Consider the following 22,507-nt stretch of genomic DNA (forward strand, 5'->3'; position numbering starts at 1 on the left):
CATTTCTCAGCTTAGTCTTTTCCTGGCCCCAAGTTCTGCCTACTTGCTTCAGGCTTGGCATTCCCTTTCCCCAGGTCAAAATTAAGGAGACAGGACAGGACAGGGCAGAATAACAGTACTGTCCTTTGGCTTGTAGGAACATCCCCATATTGCTGCTTCTCTTCATGCAAACAGCATCAGTTTTCAACAGCTGAAGGTCTGGAGATGACAGAAGGCCCTGCTTTGGCCACTAAAGTAAATATGAGAGAGAGACAAAGGTATTGCTCCTCTATGAATGCAGAAAGGAAGGCAATTTGCAAGAAAGTCAGAACATTCATACCATGGCAAGTTTCCTTTCAGGACCAGGCAAACTTCCAGCACTCATTTGTAAACCAGATGAAAAGGACAGAAAATTACTGTTTCTTTTCTATTCACTGCAGCTGCAATTACAGCACTTGTAAGAAACATTGAAACTTGGTAGCAAACACAGTCCTGGAAAGTTCTTAGTTGTTGCAAAAAAGGTTTTATTTCAAGGAACACTTCACCACACCATATCTATGCAGGCTGTCAGTACACACAAAATAAAGCAGTATTAGGCAACTTGAACACTGAAAAAAATCCATTAGTCCAGAAATTAAAGTCATACAGCAAGAGCCCTTTCCCGGCACAGGCTCAGTTTAAGGTGGTTTGCCTCAGGAGCAGACATTTCCTTGGCTGTCTAAAAATGGTGCTCAAGTAAGCATGAAAGAGCTCAGGATAAATCACTCTCTTCAGAAATTCCAGTGCTGGGTCACAGCAGTTTGCTGCAATGCAGAACATGGACTTTATTCCTGAGAAGGAAAAAAATTAATAAAAAACAATTTTATATCAGGAGAAATATTTAAATAATTGAATTTTAAGCCCATCATCTGAACAGTTCCTTTACAAAATCCAGCTCAGTATGCTTCAGAAAGATCCAGTAAGAACCAGAGCCCATTCCAGACATAAGACCTTTACAACTAAACATTTCTTAACCTATTCACTTGTCTAACACAGATGGGAGAATCAAACACTCTTCTCTGGTACAGTGGCTGGACAATACCCAGTAACTACACTGCTTCAGGAGAAGAGCATTTCATACAGGGGATTTCACTACTTCTCACCTGTTTTCATTTGGAGAAACAAGGCTTGAATCTCTTCGGCATCTTTGAGTTGTCCCGTGCTCAGACAGGAACCCCATACCCCCATGACCATTCAACAGATATTTTAGAAACAAAGGCACAAAGTGCTTATTTTCTGACAAAACAGTATTACTTGCTTTTGACTACAGGATGACGTGAATTAGTTCGAAATTTGCTTGATGAGGAAACTAGGATTAAAACAGGATGTCAGACTCAGCACCTCAGTAAGGTTACGAAACACTTACTGACTTGGAACTGGTTTACATTTGCATTCAGGGAGAAAAGCCAATTTGCTCTTGATAAGATACCTCTATCTTTATTTTCTCCAACTCATCTGCAAATCTACAAAGAACAAGTTATGGAAAGAAGGACAAGCAGTGTAAAATGAAATATGGTAGAGATTTCTTCCACAGATTTAAGTCAAGGTATCAATATCAGAGATACCAATTTTAAGAGCAGTTCAGAGTGAAGAATCATGAGAATTTAACAGGTTTCACAAAATAAAAAATGTAAGAACACATTTTTTTTTTTTTTAGATTTAATGGAATATGTAAGTTTGATTATTAAAATGTCAAAGAATTTAAGTTTTTAATCTAAAAATTAAATAGAATATTTCTAATGTCACTCCTTAGGAGGACAATTCTAAAATTTTGGACAGAATTCTGCATCAAAAAGAAACAGCATAAGCAAGCTCAAGCAGTAGAAGTATCATAGTAAAAACAAGTTTATTCATTCATATTTTAGGTAAATATGCAAATAGTCAGCAAAGCCTTTTTGCCATGACTGTAAACTTTTTATTTAAAAAAATTATGTTAAAAACCAATACAGTAATTTCCATTAATATTCTAAAAAAGTTTGTTCACATCTTGAAAGAAAATACATTAGCAACATCTCCCAGCAGAATCAATCTTTAAAAAAGTAAAACTCTAGGTGCATAACATTTCTACAGTGTAGTATCTCTACATTTTAATTTATTCACATGATTGAATATCATTCACCTATACTGTCTCTAGACAATGATCAAGAGCATTCCTTAAATAGAAGATATTCAATGATGTGTTACACATTGCCACAGATACTGACATTATTAGAAGAGTGCACAACTCAGTTTAACTAACAAAGCAAGACGTTTCTATATGCTGCATTGTAACAGTTAATTTAGCTATATGCCTTTAAAATCATATATGTTTTCCAAGGAAAAATACTAAAAAAATCCATGGTCCAAATTCTGCTCCCACTTATATTCACAGGATAAGATAAGCACCATCAAATTGCAGTTTATAGCTGAAAAGCATATAGAGAACCAGTTTGTTTGTGAGTATAAGGGAGAGAAGAACTTGCCCCATGTCTGTAAACATTCACATAAGTCTGCAGTCAAAAGTGCCAGATAGGCAGCCTATCTGCAGTACAATTATTTCAATCAGAGAGGTGCTGGGGGCAAGGAGAAGACTGTGGAACATTATTTTAGAGGCAAGTTAAAATGTTTTTATGTATTTTGGAAAGACATTCTCAGCTAGCTAAACCATACTCCAGTAAAACATAATCCACTTCTACCCAAATACAGTACAGCATAATTTCCTAACTTTCTTGTTCAGACAAAGGAGTACTCAATTCAGCAGCAAGCCCATGACTATTTCGAAGCATAAGAAAAACCCCCACACACCTCTGACCTACCCTCTCCTTAACATACTGCTGATGCTAACAGGAGATCCTCATACACAGGAAGAAAACATCTGAAAAACCATAAACTGACCTTGATTTATGCACACACAAGAAGTGTGCTTCTAGACAAAAGGTCATCTACAGCTTTAATTTAGTTTCAGTCCAGATCTCAGTCTATATTAACCACATATACCATACAAAACATAACAGAAGGATAGGTGCTTATTCACACTATTAAATACACTTGGTCTCCCTACTCAACTTGACAGTCAATTGCCCTATTTACACAAACATGTGTTTGAATGTTCCTGATCCTGTAAGAAACCAAACACTGAACTCTTAAAATTAAAGAAGAGTAAATGATGCTCAGCAATTCACAGGATCAGACCCTGAATCCAACTGAATGCAATTTGTAAATTAAGTATGACATCTGACACAGCCTCCTGGAAACATTTTACCCTCAAGTTTTCCCTTTCTTTCCCCAGCTCAGACCATGCTCCCACTATGGCAGAGATAGCCTCCAAAGTGAATAGGATCAGGCTCTGTCAAGCAAACACTGCAGTCTTTAGAAATGCCTGGTATTTACTGCCATCCACTCTGGGGCAGACTTGTCTGCAATGAAAATGGTGTTCCTGGTGTTGATGGATAGTTAGCAAAACCTTCAGGCTGAGCTGTATAGTTCTCCAGAGCAGAAGCAGAATGCGCCTTTAAGGAAGATAAGAAGTTAGGAAACAGCACTGACAAAAACAAGGAAACAAAAATCTAAATTAAGCAAAATTTCAGCCACAATACCAGACCTGCTCAAGGCAAAACAAATGGATTATAATCTGAAGTGTGCAAAGAATAGAGATGAACAAGGCATCTATACCAAGATGTTAATCTGTAGTGCAACTATTGCTCTGAAATACCAGAGAATGAAAAAAGCAGTTGGATTAAGAGGGAAAACAGAGAAGTGTTAATGGCGTTTACTTTCCAGTGGAGTAAGCACCAGCTGATTTGGAAGGCACAGCTTAATCAGGAGCTGTAATACTTTAGTGACTCTGAACTTTCCTTCTCTTCATTGCTCAGGTAAATAAGTATTAACTTTAGTGACTGGATCTTATAAGAACAATTATGTTCTCAATGCAATCTGCATACATTTCTACAGAACAAAAAAGCTCCTGAGCTGCAAAAGCATGGTCTAGATGAAGTAACTTGCTTCTTCCAATCCCCTGTTATTCAGAAGGTATCTGACAATATGCTGCACTCTGAACAGTACTTAGACACATGCTCCATTTCAACAACTGATATGTCACAGAAGAGAGAAAACATTAAAGTCAAAGACACTCAGCTCTCTCTTTTAGTACCATGTAGAGAAGGTCAAATTTCTTACAGGAGTCTGTACAGAGGCTGTTTTTAACAAAACAAGCTTTTAAAAGACAAGCTAAACATATAAACACAAAGTCTGATGATTGTTTCAGTTAACTTATGTAGGTTGATGGGTGAAACAAGCTGTTTCATGGACAAGAGATGATGAAATTACACAATACCCAAAGCCACTTCAAGCTTATATTACAATTCTATGTGTGGGAACTATCAAGAGAAAAGCACAACCACAACAGACACAAATTCAAGACAATCTGATTACATGTGCAGAGGCACATAACTCACAACAAATGGTCCACAGAAATCTGTAAGTTATTCAAATGTCAGACTGGAACTGAGCACAAATTTTGCAATGGCACGGTCAGCTCATTAGATTTAACACAAACCCCGCAAAAAAATTAATTTGCATTATCTTTTATTTAACTTCTCCCCAGTTTACAAAGAGTTTTAGATGTTTTAATCTCATTTATGAAGCATTGCACACTGGCCTTGAGTAAGAAGTTAGCACAAGTTGTTTTTTATCATCATCCTTGTAATCAGTTCTCACACAATTTAGAGTTTTAATCATTTACTGACTTAAACTAATCCCAAAGAGTTAACAGGTAAGTACGTGCTCAAGAGATCACTGGAAGTAGAACAGTATTAACAAATCGACACATTACCTGTAGTAGTGCTGACTGTGCAGCTGCACTGTGCTGCAATTCCTGTAAGGAAGATTGTGCGGCACTTTGGGGAAAGCCAGGGATACCAGGGAGAGATAAAAGACCAGGAAAAACTGCATTTCCTGGTGTCTGTAGTCCAGAAGTCAAGCTGAAAGAATGCCAAAATGAGGCTGTTATTAGGAACATGTGCACCATGTTTTATTCCGTTTCCCTCTCTATAAGCTTATGTCTACATAAATTACAAAAGCAGTTCTTTTTCTACATCTCATAAAGGCCAGAATTTCTAAACTGAAGTTCAGTCTTTACCCACCTAAAAATTATTCATACATACACAAACCAAGATTGTCTGGAATACACCTAAGGGGACTCAAAATGTTTTGTACCTCAACTGTGTTGACAGTTTGCACACAAAAAAACCCTTTACATACAAGAATTTATGCTGACTACTTCCTTAAAATATCTAAGATATTGTCTGCTATTACCTGTGTGTATTAATGGATGCCCACGTGGAATCCATTCTTGTAAAAGCCTAGGAGGTGCCAAGTATCCTCATCTGGGAAACAAAATCACTGAGCACCTCACTGGATTAGACTGTCATAACAGAGACTATTAAGGCCAACCTATTTAGTCATTACCCTATCAGCTTCAAAAGACAAGTGGAAATCTAGTAGTGTACTAACTTTAAAAACTATCTGCACTTCGTAAGTATGACTGAAAATATTGTCTACACACCTAAAATAAAATCAGTGTTTTGCTCAAGAGAAAAATAAATAGTTCTGACCTCCTCCAAAAACAGTAACGTACCCAGCCTGTGCCACAAGTGCAGAGTTGAAGTTTGAGCTAAAGGCCGAGGCAAACCCTGGCAGGACCGGAGCTGGAGATGGGGCTGTGGCAGCTGCCGGCAACGGTGCAACTGCTGCTACTGCAGAAGATGCCTGGAGGCCAGGGAAAGAAGGGAGAGCAGGAGTGACAGAGGGTGTGTTAGAGACAGGAAAACCAGGGAAGGATGGGTTTGATGATCCCAGAGGTCCCTGGGCGACAGAAAAAAGGGAAGGGACAGCACTGGACAAGTTAAGCGAGAAGGGTGGAGCGGAGACTGTTGCGGAGGCAGCGAGTCCTGAGAGCACGGCGGCGGTGCAACTCGCATGGGGGCCGGACACGGCTGAAGCGCTTGTAGCCGGAGTGGCCAACAGAGGCCCGGGGAGAGTGACAGGCGGGGTCAGTGCTGGGTTACCAGTAAAAGCAAAGTTACTGGTTAGAGACGTGAAAGGAGGAAGTCCATTGAACACGGGGGCAATGGGAGCAGAGGAGCCATGTGGGGTGAAGGAAATGGAAGCCAGAGAACTGGAGTTGTTCAGAGGAGCACTCAGAGAGGAGAGCCCTGACAGCGCTGGATTCAGAGAACTGGGTAAGCTGACGGGCACTGAAGCTGCTGACGTGTATGCACGCCCGAGCCCTGACAGTCCTAGAGTGCCATGAGAAGGGCTGGCTGAATGAGAAGGACCTTTGAAGGCCGACAGGGTAGGACTCATGGGCTCTGTTTTGACCAAAACTGGGATACTTGTGGCAGCTGGGGCTGATGAGAGCTGCTGGTCAGGATTAGTAGGACTTGCGCCATGCAAGAGGGAGGCTGATGAGCCACAGTTGACTGGCATAATCGATGGTGAAGTGGTTAAAGGTGACTGTGCAGGCAATGTGGGAGGAGTGGAACTAGAATTGGCTACAGATGGGGATGGGAGACCTGGAAAAATAGCCAGCCCAGGTGTGGAGGAACGCTGTGTGTTGGGGGTGACTGATGGAGTGTAACATTTGTTGACAGAGGAAGTGGGAGGGTCAGAGTTTTGATTAGAAAGAGCAGATAAAGAAGCAAGCTCACTTGTCACAGCAGAAGGTAAAGCAGATGAATTGATTAATGAAGTGTCACTTGATGTCAGAAATCCCTTTAAGACAGACAAAATTGGGTTAGGCAAGCTAAGCGAGCCAGGAATGGTAGTGGCAGGAGAATTAGCAATTGTAGATGGAACAGGACTAGAAATCCCTTGGGTATTGGGCGGCAAGGACAAAGGGAGGCCAGCAAAGACTGATGACAATGCAGCAGGATTATTAGCAGAAGCAACTGAAGAGGTTGTAGAGAACGGGAGGCCAGCAAATGGTGTAGCAGCAGATGCGAAAGCTTCAGTGGGTGCAGGTGTGGCACATGGAGTGGAAGAACCTTGTGGAGCGGGCATAGCAGCAGGGATAGAAGCCAGCCCAGAAAAAACTGAGGGGATAGGGGTAGAGGTTGCACTGTGAACAGATGTGACAGGAACACCAGGCAATGAAAGGGATTTGATGACGGTAGGGGTTGGGGTAGATGGCTGAGATGTATGGATGGAAGAGGAGACCTGTCCTGGGAAAACAGGAAGGACAGGGGTAGACATGTTCATCCCAGAGATGAGTGGAGTTGCAGGTGCTAATGGATGGCTTATTGCCTTGACAGGTGATGGGGTAGGGACTGGAGTAGCAGCAGGTGTTGAAGGATTAGAACCATGAGGAGTAAAGAGCTGATTCGCTTGTGCAGAAAAAGCTGCAAAGAAACAAAACCGATAAGAATACTTGAAACTGTCAGAAATGTTTGAAATCAACACAAAAACATTTTATACAGCATTTCAAAATATGATACACAGGCAATAGCTAACACACAATGTCTACATATAAACAATGAACAGCAGGGCCTATGAAAACAAACCAAAAAGGTACACACAAACACATCACACAAATCATACACCATGTGGGCTAATACTCCCTTTTAAAAACATTATGTGACATCTGCTACCTCTTCATGATCTCATGCAAAACAGTTAGAAACTCAAATGCACTCTGTAAGAACATCCAAGTGATCCAGGTGAACACCCTCCCTCTGGTGCCTAACATTTGGCAGTACCCAAACGAGATCTAATATTCCATCAGCATCAGATCACCTGGGCTCCTCTGCATCCACTCTCACTGAAGGTCAGAATTTCCTTCAGAACCAGTTAATTCAATGTATCATGATTTCAGAGAAGTTTAGTCAACAACTGAAGAAAGCTGATTTCAGGTGCTGGTAGTTTTCTTTCCTTCAAAATCAGGTCATTCTCTTCACTGTGCTTCCTTCAGATTTTGATTCTAAGAAGGTACACTTTGAAATTCATTTATCACACTACATTATTAAACTAACATTGGCACTTGACTTTCTCAATAAGTATTTTTAGGAATCTTTAGTCAGGTGTCTGTAATAAAGACAAGCACCTGCTAGTAAAAGTATCAGCTTGTGTCAATCCTACAAAGTAAGTTAGAGACATCAGTCAAGCTGCAGGAAAACAGGCACACTGTCAATGGGGAGGTGGAGGTTAATGGAAAGGAGCTGCATTTATGAATACTGGCATGTCAAGAGTTTCGATATGCCTGCCTCTAGTTTCCTGTGGAACATGAATATGTTAATAAATTCTTCCTCTCAAACAACCTTTGTGCTTTATTTTACTTTTGGAATAATCTGTTGAAATGTAAGCAAGACACTCATCCAACCAGTCAAACTCACCACCCATAACTCTAGCAGCCTTCATGTCTCTCTTGCCTGATTTCTACACATAATTCTACGTGCAAATCCAGAAAATCATTCTTTAAAATCTTGGACCTGAGTTGATATGACAAACTCCTATTCTGTGTATGTTAAAACTCAAAAACAAGTATATCTGCCAACAAAATTTTTTTTTACATACTCTTTTCAAAAAAATCCCAGACTGCCCAGCTCTGGACTGTGTTCTTTTTCTCATTCTATTTCCAAGCTGAAGACTCTCCCAAAGATCAGTTATTTAATCCTGATAGCTAAGATAATCATGGATGAAATACAACTGTACTAGAACCCAGAGCTGAACTTTTCTTCCTAAGAGAATATTTCATTCCTTACTCTGTATTCATTTAGCTGTATAAACTAACTTTGTAAAAATACATGCACACAGAGAGGGGTATACAAGAATGTAAGTGATTCTTCAAAACATTTCTGTAGAACCATCCCTGGACATAGAGAAGGAAAGACAAAACATAACTTTTTTTTTGGTCCCTAGGAATATTTACAGTAGCTAAACTTATCACAGTAATTTTATCTATTTGCAGTATTTAATATGCCTGACTCAATTGTCAGTAAATTCTCAGATTGTATTTGTAAAATCTAACAACGTGTTATCAAAGCCTTTTTTTAAGAGGTTCCTAATGGGATTTATTATTATGCTTTGTACTAAGAGTACAAAGCATCACACAAATAAAAACAATAAAAAGTGCACAGCTGTCTTGGTAAAAAGAACAGGATCTTACAGGGTAAGACAAAAGCACAGGTAGACATAGCTGGATCTAACGCTCTGGGATAAGACATTCAAAAATCTCTAAATCTCTCTTGTATTCCTACTTTCTTATTGTAACTGATCTACATGGTTAAAATGTCAATGAGTTTTCCAATAGATGTCCAGAGTTTTAAAAATTGCAAATATTTACTCAAGTATTTAAATGCATGACATTGCAAAGGGTATTTTGATTTAGTTTTTAGCATGATTTCTCACATACTTATATAATGATGAATATAAAAAACTTCGATAAGCTAACACAAAAGAATGAAATTTAATGTTTCAATGCCTTTAATACAAATGCCTGATGATTTGTTTTTTCTACACTATCAAGAGATTCTATTCCACATACTTCGTGTCTACATACTTAAAAGCTTATGAAGATCCCACTAAACAAGTTGTTAACATTTTCTGAACAAATAACAAAGATACAATATACACAAAAATCCCCTGTGGATTTGCAATTTACCTTGATTTTGGGAAGGTTTTGCCTGGCTGGAAAGGTCCTCATTTTCTAAACAGAGAACAGTAGCTTGTTATTGAAAGGCAAATGAAACTCCAGCAGTGAATGAACCACTCCCAGCAATGAACCAGGAAAAACAACATGAATATTTTTAAAGATATGCATGCCTTACCTGATACCACTTGATTAGCATTGTATGGTGGAGGAGCTGGTAAGCCTGGAGCAATGACATTGGCCATTGGAACTAAGCCAGCATTGTTGTAAGCACCTAAAATAACAAAGGCAATACACATCCCTGTTGTCAGAAGAACCTGTATCTAGATTAATCAGTAAGCATCTTCACCTTTTAAAAAATATTTTCAAGACTGTAAGACATTCCTTCACCAAAAAGCTAGACCAGTTAACTATCTAGGCTGGATGTTGGCTTTTGCACATGTCTGCCTGTGATCCAAATTTCACTAAGGGCAATTATCTTAAGAGAGCCTGAAAAAGTCAGGTTTCAATTCCTTTCAGTTCCATTTTGCCTGAAAAAACTTAGAGGTCTGCTGATGTCTGCAGCATCACTGGTTCCCTTCCTATTCTTAATTTACAGGCTTTGCAACTCTTTCTTCAGCATTAAAGCTGGACAAACAAAGGAGCTAAACACAGATCACTAACCATGACACTTTAGCCAGAAAATTCAGAGAAAAAACAATCCTTCTCAAATACTTAATTTAGTATTCTTCAATATTTCTTTAAATGTTAAGAAATTCAAGTGGGTTAGCAAAGTATTTTAATATAAAATTCTCCCAGCAATTAACATAATAAATATACATTTTTCCTCTGTTATTTTTTGGAGCAACTGAAACTGTTGCATTGCTGTGGTATACAGTTCTGGTAAAACACATCTGAATTTAAATTGCAGGAACACAAACACATTTCACAGTGGCCCTGAATTAATAGTTAAGGAGCATAAGAACTTGGGCTTCACGGGAAAAGTATGGTTCACTTGAACAATACTGAAAGTGCACTAATTTGTCATGTAGAAGTCCTTTCTCATTTCATACTTTCATAGTAATTCCACCTGATGTTAAGATTTCTTGCACAACAACTCTTGCCTGAAAATCAGAAAAGCAACTAAAAAGAACTGCATCACTCAGGAAGGAAATGTTCAAGAGGCAGAACATAATTCATTACCACTGACTGAAAACAATCACATTCAGTAGTTTCAGGTCAGCATCTGCAATCTCACTAAAAACACACATACACATATATATATAATTTCACCAGTAATGAGTTCTGTTGTCACAAGAGCTTTCTTAAAAAACATGTTGCAGCCTAGCAAGGCCCTGAAACCTCAAAAGCTCATTCATACCCTAAAACTGTACTTCTATCTAAATACCTAAAACTGTATTTCTATCCTACCACAGGCCAAATTTTGTGCTTTAAGATACTTCGGATAGGATTTATTCAATATAAATTTGAGTTAGTCTGCAAGCTTTCTGTACAGCTTCTTGCGAACAAATAATCTCCTGGGCATAATTAATCAGTCTTAGTTTAGCCACTAGTAACGCCCATTTTTCTAAACTGGCTATAAAAAGACTTGCAGACATCAGGTTGATTAGATGACTCAGCCTTCAGCTTGTTTGCTAGGAGTTCTACTTCACTTTCTTATCAACTCCCTGAAATCCCCAACATCAGTGAAAAGCAAGAGTCCTAACCAGAGCACTCCTTGTTCTGCAGTACAGAATTTCAAAATTAGAAGAGGCTTTCAGCTGCCTGCCAGACCTGAATCTGACTACTTTAAGTATTCTAAGCTTTCCTCCAAAGAAAGGGCAATTGCCTTGGCCCCTTCCAAAAATGCCTTGAGTCTAACAATTGATGCAGCAGAGCAAAGAGAGGAGCTTATGAATAAAGGCTCAATCTTACTTAAGGCACTAGGCTAGAAATAGAGCAATGGCAGGAAAAAGCAATAAGTATCTCCCTTCTGAGACTGAAATCTACTTTCCTTTTAGGAAACTGTTTGCTTTCCATTATGATGGACAAAAGGTAAAGCTGAAGGCAAGTGAGAAACAGATTACAGCCCTTCAGCAAGTTCCTACATAGTTCCACCCAATTCAGGGCCGTGGCTGACCATAACCCAAGGTGGGTCCTATAGCAACAAGTCAGACTTGTCAAGCCAAAGCACAAGCCTTAGCTAAACGTAACAACAAAGCTAAAGCCCTTGTCTAACATGCACAATGCCTCTCATAAATTAAATCTTTTGTCATCAGAACAGGACTGCGAATTTTTCTTATGGATGCTGGAAGTCAATATATTCCTCTTTTGATCAATTCTGCTGTCATGAAAGAAAAGGTAGAAACTAGTACCTAGAGCATACTCAGGGAGCAGAAGCCAATTTCAGATATGACCATGGTCAGAGAAACCAACACTTGACACATTACTTAAACGGCAAATGCATGAACAATAGCATCAACCTAGAACACATAGAAACCTTACTTGGTGCAATAGTTGCATGTGGCCGACATGGTGGGATGGGGTATGGAACAGGTTTGTGTGGATTGTACGTTGATGGAGCCTACATAAACAAAAAAACAAATGGAAAAAGCAATAGTGAAAGCATCACCTAATGTTTCTCAGACAAAAAGCTAACATTCAGATACTACTACAGACAAGCATTCTTGACTATAAATATAGGCTATATGAAATTTTTTCATAATATCCAGAGTGACTGCAAATATTTCACTCTTTCTGAAAAGAGTGAAAGAAACATCACTAGTATGCCTTTAGATTTTAACAGAAAACTGAGCACAAGTGGGAAAGGGAGCTCCTTTCTGCCTTGCAGTTCTCATAATCTGCAGTCTTGGACTGACTTCTCATTTTAGATGTTTAGCACATTTAAAACTAGCAAATATTTCTGAAGATACCTATGTTTTTAAAATAATACAGCTTTGTGGGAAATATCTCATAATAGAAGTGATAATAAAACATTTGGACAATACTTCTAAGTAGTAACAGGTTCACTGAAAGTTTTTCCCATATGCTCAAAAATTTTGAAATACAGATCAGCTGTGTTAAAAAACTACAACCTCTTTCTAAGGCACTGCTGTAATTCAAGTTTCAAAGATGGAGGCATTTTCTGTGTTCATGTGAGAAATCCTCAAGAGAGCAGCTCATAATGGATTACCAAAAATGCTTAAATGCTTTTAGTTTTCTCTTCTGCTACTCTAATTTAAATTCTGTCTTCAAATGCACATACACTGTATCCAGTAGAGAATTCTCCCCCTCTACAGATAAAAACTAGAGTTCATTTTCAAATTAAATAAAAAATACTAGGTCATGTTCATTACAGTAGTTTAGCTTCAATTAAATTGCTGCTCTACAATCTTCTTGCAACATAACAGCATTTTATAACAAAGCCTTGTTGAATTGGCTGGTAATTGCTTTGGGGATGTTTAAAGTTTCATTTATTTATTAATTTTTAGACATACTGGTTTGGATGGTCCAAGTATACGAGCTGCTATTCCCTTTCCTTCATTAGTACATTCTTCTGTGTCCTTCTTGATAGGGGTTCCCTGAAACAAAAGAAAATTAAACCAAACATTAATTTAGAAGCAAATCTTGCTGTACAATTTCTATCTTTTTTTTTTTTTTTACTGAACCACATTTGAGTTTTTGAACATTCCAAAAGTAACCATGTTTGTCAGGAAAAAAACTAACCCAACTAACTGTTTTAGGCTTGTAAAGAAATGTAAAATAAGAGCATTCCAATAGCTTGATTTGTAACACTGAGGTTTTGTAGAGAGAGGCATTTTAAACAGTGCATGTTGATGATGGAATTCTGCATTTTGACTTGTGGACATGATAACATTAATTTCAGTTATTTTGCTGTCTCAAGTGTTCAAAGGAAATGCTTCACATGCTTAAGTGACACACTAAGATTAGCAGTAATACTGCAGTTACCAGATTAGGTCACTATCAACCTACCAACAAGCCTCTTGACACCTCTCCTGATTCTGCCAAATACTGCTGGAGTTTACAATGTTTTCCTGATATGAACCATGTCTTATTTATGACATTGTTCAGGTAATCTTTACCTGAAGCAGCAGAGAGAGAATGGGCAAATAAAAATAATGCAAGTTCCCTATAAATGTTGAATGGGGTAAAACAAACCAACCACTTTGGTTTTGATTCCACTCCTCCTTCCATGTATATGAATTCTGGGTTTGGTTATACAACAGTGAATCTTAAAATCAAGGTTCATTTGTGAAAAGCAAAAGTATAGGATCATGCTTACTGGAAAAATTCCATTTATACGGCTTGGTTTGCCCTTGGGATAAGGATTGCCAGGAATCATGCCACACGATGATATCATAGCATGAGGAGCCTTACAACCTGTTTTTGAAGCCTGCAAAATATTCAAGAAAGAACATTATTTGCTATCAAATTCAATGCTCTAATGAAACTAGTTACTATTTCATAACATTTAGACTACATGAATCAACCTATACAGAACAACTGAAGTCTGTGTCTCAAGTCTTACACCAAATAATCCAAATAGTGTAAACTTCTGTCAAAGTCCCTCTCTGCTTACACTGAACTTGGGCTTAAGAACGTAGTGTTCTCTAAAACAAAACACAAACTGTTTCCTTCAGCATTGGTTGAAATTCTGTGTCATTTTTTCCATATGTTCCTAATGCCTGACAAAAACTTCTCCTTTTGTTGCACATGCTCTTATCTTTTTGCAGTTCCTTGTTTCAGCTTGTCTTACACTAGTAGCTCCCAGAAGTCCTCATGCTAAGCCCTGACCCCACAATGACCACAAGGATACAAACACAATCCTAACAGAAACAAGGGTATTATTAGTTTATCTCGATTACCTGTTCCAGAATTCTTCTGCATCTTTTCTTCTCTGACATATTAATTCTGAACAGATCTTCAATCAGGCGATAATTCTGAGCATCAACAATGTTGCTGTAAAGACATTGACAGACAATTACTGCCATTCCATTTGCATAAGCTGAAACAATACACTGTAGTATTCACATTCTCCGAACAGAGAGAGACATGATTCTCTCTCCCAGGATTTTTCCCAGGAAGTTGTAAGAAGCAGTGAGAAAGTTCAGAGGAAGAAAACAATCCTTATCTCTATTTGCTGCTCCTGTTGTTTAGCACATGTAGAATGTGTTATAAAGATTGGTTAACGAAAAGTATGTTAATTGCGCACCGGTGAAAGTTGTTTAGATTGATTAAGCAATTAAGTCAAAGCTGTGTCGTGACTGTCTGGAGACAGTCACAGGTTTTTCTTAAATATCTTTTTAGTATGCTATAGTTCTAGTATAGTATAGTATTAATATAATATAATTTAGCATAATAAAAGCAATTTATTCAGCCTTCTACAACATAGAATCAGAGCATGTTATTCTCCGTGCAGCGGGGGGGTCACACTGCTTCAATAATGCACACTGAAAAGTGACCCACACTTAGCCACTACCCAAAAGCACATTAAAAAACCATAATTAGTACAGATCATAATATTACTATTATTATTATAAATCCTAGGCTTAAATATGGACTTCATACTGTAAGTAAAACTATTAGAACTAAATATCAGTACAGAACAATGGATGATGACAGCTAAACTTTATTGCAAGAGTAAGTATGTAGAACAAATGAATTTTGCATCACAACAGTGATGTCTTGAGACTTAAGGCATCAACAGTTCACTAGAAAGCTTTAATTACTACTAACACACAATTCCTAGCACAGCAGAAAACCAGCAACTACTCCATTTGCTTCTTGCCAGTCTGGTAGAAAAACAAGTTTTCATCTGATTTACTTTACAATTAAAAAGGTAATTCCTGTTAAATCTCTCTAAGTTCTGCAGAGCTAGTGAAAGCCTTCATATTGTTCCGAAAGGTACTCCTCCTCTCTCTTCTTCCCCAAACAACACTAGACACACCACAGAGAACAAAATATGTGAGTACAAGGAGACCAATGCCTGCTTCTACCCACCTTATTCAAAATGCTGACCAATTTTTTACCAGCACTTCTCTGTCAAATATTACCCGTGCCATCTAAACTACTGGAAATACAATACAGCATCAAAAAGGAGGACTCCTCAAAGGAGGATAATAGACAGAAATGAAATCAGCAAAACATTGAATGAAGACATGAAAAACACCTCAAAGAACAGTATTAAAATGTGAATGAGCTTTCAGCTTTGTTCACTATTCCTGATTAACGAAGTAAGCAGCACATAGATTTGGGTTAGGATTCGTAATCATGACTCCCTTACTTTGCTCTAGTACTGTAGAAATTCAACAGCTAAGGAAGTTATTGTGCTTTCCCCCCTCATCAGCTGAAGTGTAGCAACTGAAGAGTCCAAGCACTCAAAACTCATTACAAGAAGGCAACAGGTTAGTCTTGTGTGCCAGTAACTTTCCTTTGGCTACTCTGTTTTGTTTTGGTCTGAAATAGACTAGGAGCACTGACATGGCTTCCTTAAGCTCAACTCCTAAAGCAAAATCATGTCTGTATCCTCAGTCTTAACTGTTTTATGGATATTTGTACCATGAAATTATATGCCCCAGGAAGTTCAAGCAGGCAGTAATACAACATTCACAGGGAAGACAGATATGCTTAAAGCAAAAAAACCCTAAACAACCCAAAAAAGAACAATACTTTATAAAATAAATCCCCTGAATCAAGCAGAAGAGTTCCATTTTAAATACATGTAATGGATCCTTTGAAGCAGCTCTGTTCACTAGGAAAACCCCAACTTTCTCTGTAAATATCAATTTAGAATATCTATTTTTATAGACAGTAGATTTGCCACTTTAAGAGATCCATTTACTTACCTCATTTCTACATATGTAATATTTAGAGGACTTTGCAAAAAAGGGGTAAATTCCCACAATTTCCTGGTCTCAAGTCTTCCAGACTTCAGTGAGCAGAGAAATAAGCTTAAGGCCCTCTTTGTTCTCTACAACATTTGAAGACCACAGTAAAAACACCACCAACGTGCGGTCTTCCAGCAGGCAGAAGCTCACATAGCAGCAAGCACAAGACTCAAATCAACTATGGAATTTTCCACAACTTTGAATCATTGGTTGGAAGGACCTTAAATATCATCTAGCTCCAAAGCCCCTTCAGGTGAGCAGAGGCACCTTTTACTAGACCAGGCTGCTCAGAGCCCCATGCAGCCTGGCTTTGAACATTTCCAGGGATGGTAACTTCTCTGGGCAACCTGTGCCAATGCCTCACCATCCTCACAGCAAATAATTTTTTCCTAATATCCACTTTAAACCTACTCTCTTTCAGTGTGAATACATTCCCCTTGTCCTGTAACTACACTCCAGCTCTCTTGAAGGCTCCCTTCAGGTACCAGAAGGCTGCAATTAGATCACCCCAACTCATCCCAGGCCGAACAAACCCCATTATCCCAGGCCGAACAAACCCCATTCTCCCAGCCTTATGTCTACTTCTACAACATCTGCATCTAATTAGTCTTTTAAACAGCCCCATCAGTAATGGATTTCTGCTTTGCCTTAACCAGGCACAGTGCTTCCTTCTAGGAGATCTAAAGTTTTATATCCTCAAACATGAGCAAACCAATACAAGTTAAGGAACACAGCAAAAGAAATACTTACGAAGCTAAGATTTCAAGGGCAATAAGTTTATCTTTACTGAAGGTGAAGCAGTTGAGAATATTAACCATTTTTGATGCTGGAACTGCCACTATTTTCTGATAAGAAAGAAAGAAAAAAGTGTGTATAAAATAAAACAGTACAAGTATTTTAAACTCAGAATACAATTCAGTAACAGCTTCATATGGTATATTTCAGTAAACTTTTAACAGCTTCTCTCTCCCATTGGGAAGGAGACTCTATATGCTAAATTATGAACAAGCACCTCCAAAAAGCACTCATCAAAAGCAAAGAAATCAAGAGAGTTACCGAGATTTAGAAAGGGTTACATCTCCTTCTGTGATACACAGGAAAGTCAAAGTCACTTCAGTCAGAAAAGATACCCCAATTAGAAGTATAAAATTCTAGCTTGGTACCACTGAAGGAGATGAAGAAGAAACTTTGAAGATTTTGAAGAGTATATTGACTCATCAGTTGGAAAGTAGGTGTCATTAAATTAAAATGACATTAAGAGAGCAAACTTATTCTGCAAGATCATGCCACAAGAACTTACATGTTGTAAAGCCTTTATTGCCTTAAGCTGCGGTTCTGCCCAGGAGAAGTATCTCAGTAATTCAACAACCTGCAACAGTAAGGCCTTCCATTAATCTTTCAGATATATTAAAAATGTATGTTAACAGCATCAATATGACCTTCCCACTTTTGTAGCACACTAGTATACTGCTAAAAAACATCTATCTGTGATGCCTGATTGTCCGTGCCTACCAGCATCTGTCTTTTTATTTCTAAGTAGGCAGCTAAAATTTCTATGTCATGAGATAAAGATTTTCCATGGAAATGTTTTAAATACTTACTTTTTGACATCTATTTGCATATATGAATAACAACACCACTGTATTAGAATAAGTAAAAGAAAAAAAAAATCAAGTATCGCTTATCAACTATCAGGATCCCAAACATACACCAAAAAAAGCTAGCAGGAAAAGAAAGAGGAAAAAGAAAATCTACCTATTATCATGTTATACATTATCTCTATTTAGACAATACACACAAAATAATTCTAAACTCCATTATAATAAATTTATACAACTTTCCAGACACAAAAGTGATTTTGATGACAAAACAACTTTGAACTCTTTTTAATAGTGCCATGCTGATATAATAACAAGGAATTAAATGTCCTCAATAAATGTGAAAACCTAATATGATCAGCCTCAGCATGACCGGAGACAATCAGTTTGTATTACTGAATACACAAAAACAATAGCTCCCATTAAACTCATAACAGTGTTGATTTTACCTGTTCACTAGAAAAGTATCCATGAACATATTCAATAGCTTTTAATTTGTACTCAGTCAATACAGCCTAAAAGATATAGGGAAAAAAAGGATGCATAATTAGTAACTCAAAAATTATAATTATAGCACAACCATCTGCTAATACATTAATCTAAAATCTACCCCTACAAAGTGACATTGCAGCATTTTGAAGTAACAGTGTACTTCTTAGGTAACTGAGAACAGTGAAAAGCAGGAAGATGTGATTTAATTCTTCTGTTAAAAAATACTCATTTTTTATTTACTTGATTTTGCTTTTTTGTTGTTGCTTATAACTGTGATAAGAGAACATCATCACTCTTCTTTTTGCTCCAATGATTTACAACAACTTAAACAAGACAATACAGTTGATTATTCAGGCAATTGCTCTGTATGGCCCCTGTAAACTAACTGACAAAATATTTCACTTTGGTGAATTTATGAAGAAATTGGATAATGAGTCTATACAGACAGAATTAAATACTCAACACAGCTTGGTCCAGAGAAGGATACTGTCTTATCGTTATCGTTATGCATTCCATATTTTAACATGCAGTCATACCAATCAAAGCACAGTACTTTAATGCAGCACTGTCCTTTTGACTTTTTGGCAACAGTTGTATTGATAACTACATGAGCTGCCTAATAGCCAGGACCTCCTCCCTCCCCTGTACCCAGCCCTCTGTGACAGGTACAAGATGTAAAGAAGACAGCTAACAGCTGAATTCCTGCCCCAAGCAGGTGAAAACACCTTTCTTCCATAGTTTCTAAGTCCCCCCCCTAATGCTAAATCAAACTACCTTTAGTTTGGTATTCTCAAACTACCTTTAGCTTTACTCACACACCCACTTCTATTTTCCTCCCAACAGCCCTAGAAACTACCCTTACCCCTTGCTTTTTTGTTCCTGTCCTCCAGACAGACACGAAGGTCTCCATCACTGCAGCCTGACTGTGAATGAGTAGCACAGGTGCCCAGAAATCCACCTGGATACTATTTGAGGCAACCCTCTTCCTTTCTGTACCTCATTAAGAGACAAACACTACCAGACACACTGAAGTCACAGGAGAGAAAGAATTTGTCTTCATGCTCATTTTTTCTTCTATTCTTTCCTAGTCTTCATGTGTTTTGGAAAAAAGCAGGGTATGTCTTTTTTTTTTTTTTTTAACTGAAACAAATGTTACTTTACCTTCTTAAATCAACAACTGAATGACTCTGTAACAAGAGTACAAACACAAAGCACTGCTATGCATATTTATAGAAGGAACAAACAAACAAAACCCCCAAAGTTTATTTTGCTAGTACTTGTACATATATACAGGGGGAAACAGAAGTAAACTACACATGAATACATTTAAATAATTGTTCCTGTAACTGTAGGACTGAAAATGGAACATGCCAACACAACAAACTTGTGAATCACATAATAAAGAAGGTTCTAACACAGAGCTAGAAATGAAGCTTAAACAAAAATATAGCAGCAAAGACACAAAACCAGCATTTGGACAATGAATGTTACACCACAACTATTATTAACAGAGCACAGCACTGATCCTTAGGTCAACAGCAAGTTGGAATACAAGCAGATAGCAGAGGAAACATTATTGCCTAAAATCACATGCCTAAACCCTTTTGTCTGAAGTCTTTAGTAATCAGAGAGCATTTTCTGAAGGACTGCACTGCAGTAATATAATTAAAACATTACTCCCTCCAACCATCAATCATCAGAGAAAGCATTCATGTGCTAGTCGTTCCTTGATTTTTTTTTTTTGTGGTCCCCAGATTTTCCACACAAATTCATAAATTGGGAGGGAAGTCCACACCCTGAAATATCTTAGACTGTCATGTTTTTAGCTGTTTTAAGAAAGAGACCTTATGACCATGACCTTATGCAAAAATGTGATAAAAAAAACACCCTGGGGCTTCTGTTGAACAGTTTTATACCTCAATAGGGTTTTATACCTTGATACATTGCAAAATAATAATATTGCAATTGCAGCCATCACTGCCTCGTGCCGAAGAGAAACTGAACTGAAACTCAACTCCAAGTCCAAATAAAGGAAGTTTACATCTCCTAGACAAACCAACACAACAAAAAATTCTACTTAATGCAAAAATGCTATGGATTGCTGTTGTGCCACAAGGAAATCTCATCTGAAACAAGCCCTTCATTGTCACACCAAGACAGCTTCAGCAGGTAAACTGTTCTACTGTGACACTTAAATAACCTCTGCTTAACTGCAACAAAATACATCACCACAGGTTTCTGCTTCCCAGGCAAAACCAGAAACATTAATCTCAAAGGTTCTGATTTTTTTTTCTCTCCTTTTCTCCTTCTACCATTCAGGGAAGTGTGCCAACCACTAACCTCGAGCTTTTCTGTTAAAGCAGGACCCTGTGCAGAGAGAAACCAGAGCCCTGCCAGACACAAGGAAGCCCAGGTTTGTACCTCTTCTCCCCACAACCTGCAGTATTTTGTTCAGAGAGTTTATAAACAGGAGATAAAGAAACACAGCCCAGAGTACACATCAAAACACAGGACTGACATCCCAGAGGAAGAAGGTGTGCACACAGTCACTCCCAAGCTGCGGGAGACATGACTTCCAACAAGGACAACAGAGTGCAGCTCAGAAATCAGTGTTCTCACATCCTATTTGCACACTGTACCCCCTAAACCAGCGTACAAAAGGTGGGTACTTCACGCTGTCTCCGGACAGGCCAAGCAAACGCAGCTCTTCCCCTCAAGTAAGACATGCTCGGCTACTTTGGTTTTCTTCCTCATCCTCCTTGAAAGTGAAAATGCTGCAGTAACTTTATCCAAGTGCTTATTTCCAATGAGGGCTCAAGATCACCCAGACCCAACCAGCCCCGCTATGAGCAGGGACACCTCCCACTACACCAGGCTGCCCAAGGCTGGCCCTGAACACTGCTAGGACTGGGGCACCCCTGGAACCTGTTCCACTGCCTCACCACCTCCACAGTAAAGAATTTCTTGTTAATAAGCTAAATATCCTCCTCCTTTCAATTTGTAGCCATTACTCCTTGTCCTATAGACCACCACCAAATGATTAGACTAACACATACAACGAGAATTTACCTTCCTAATTTCATCCAGCACCGTTTCAAATGATTTCTTATCCATCTTGATTACTGCCGACACTTAAACGTGGAGGAAATAATACTAGCGATTAAAAAAATCCTAAATGTCTTTGAGCATACAGTGAAAAAACGACTTTAAAAAATAAATAAATAAAAAATGCCGGGCACGGAAGGGGGCCGGGGCTGTCCTCGGCCCGGGGATGGAGCGCTGCCGCCTCTGCAGTGGCGGACACGGAGATAAAGGCGCCCTCCGGGAGACGCCCGGTGCGCCCGCTCCCCGCGCGTCCCGCGGGCGCTCCGGCGGGCGCAGGGGTCGCGGCGGCGGCAGGAAGGGAAGGGAGGGGAGGGAAAGGGAAGGGCAGGGCAGGGCGGCAGCCGCCCCGCTCAGCACGCGGCACGGCGGCCCGGCCGGCCCGGGGCGCCCCCGCAGAGCATCGTTCGCGGCGCCGCCGCCCTGCGATCTCGGCGGGCAGAGCCGGGGCGGGCGCGGGTGGCCCCCAGGGCAGGCGGGCCAGGTGAGGAAGGCGGCCCCGGAGCGGCGTGAACCCACGCAAACAGCGCACCCCCTCCGCCGGTCCCGCCTCCCTGCCGTCGCGTCCTGATGGCATCACAGCGCGGAGCGAAGGCCCTTTTCCACGCTGGGCGACGATAGCGATGCCTGCGCGGGTGCGGCGAGAACGCGGGGCGGACTCGCCCCTCGCCCAGCTCCCGGCGCCGCACCGGAGCGCTGAGCGCTGTCCCGGGGCACCACCGCGCCCGGCCCGCGCCACCCCCGCGCCGCCGCCCCCGGCCTCGGGCCCGGCACGGCGCGAGGAGCAG

The 22,507-nt window shown here is 39.4% G+C and overlaps 1 protein-coding gene across 2 annotated transcripts; it reads right to left on the bottom strand.

Annotated features, from left to right (window-relative positions):
• Positions 1-479: 479 nt before the first annotated feature.
• PROSER1 (proline and serine rich 1) lies at positions 480-22,459 on the bottom strand. 2 transcript variants are annotated; one of them, XM_068182067.1, is made up of 14 exons: positions 22,252-22,459; positions 21,687-21,770; positions 18,575-18,640; positions 17,828-17,896; positions 17,278-17,372; positions 14,506-14,599; positions 13,923-14,033; positions 13,117-13,200; positions 12,125-12,203; positions 9,819-9,914; positions 9,653-9,697; positions 5,633-7,394; positions 4,829-4,976; positions 1,837-3,506 (listed from the first exon to the last, which is right to left on the bottom strand). In XM_068182067.1, the coding sequence occupies exons 2-14, from the start codon at positions 21,729-21,731 to the stop codon at positions 3,384-3,386; spliced, it is 2,817 nt and encodes a 938-aa protein (XP_068038168.1). In that variant the 5' UTR covers positions 21,732-21,770; positions 22,252-22,459; the 3' UTR covers positions 1,837-3,383. The 2 variants fall into 2 exon arrangements, with proteins under 2 accessions (XP_068038169.1, XP_068038168.1); XM_068182068.1 differs by lacking the exons at positions 1,837-3,506; positions 22,252-22,459 and adding an exon at positions 480-809 and having other exon boundaries at positions 21,687-22,022.
• Between the last annotated feature and the right edge of the window lie 48 nt (positions 22,460-22,507).

The sequence above is a fragment of the Anomalospiza imberbis genome, chromosome 2, assembly GCF_031753505.1.
Source record: "Anomalospiza imberbis isolate Cuckoo-Finch-1a 21T00152 chromosome 2, ASM3175350v1, whole genome shotgun sequence".
NCBI classification, from domain to species: domain Eukaryota; kingdom Metazoa; phylum Chordata; class Aves; order Passeriformes; family Viduidae; genus Anomalospiza; species Anomalospiza imberbis.

What these genes read in the sequence shown, in the direction of transcription:
- PROSER1 (XM_068182067.1), bottom strand. Translation starts at nt 21,731, where the DNA reads ATGGATAAGAAATCATTTGAAACGGTGCTGGATGAAATTAGGAAG. An exon ending in TGCTGGATGAAATTAGGAAG is followed by an intron (nt 18,641 to 21,686) that starts GTAAATTCTCGT and finishes TATATCTTTTAG; the next exon opens with GCTGTATTGACTGAGTACAA. An exon ending in GCAGAAGAATTCTGGAACAG is followed by an intron (nt 14,034 to 14,505) that starts GTAATCGAGATA and finishes AATATTTTGCAG; the next exon opens with GCTTCAAAAACAGGTTGTAA.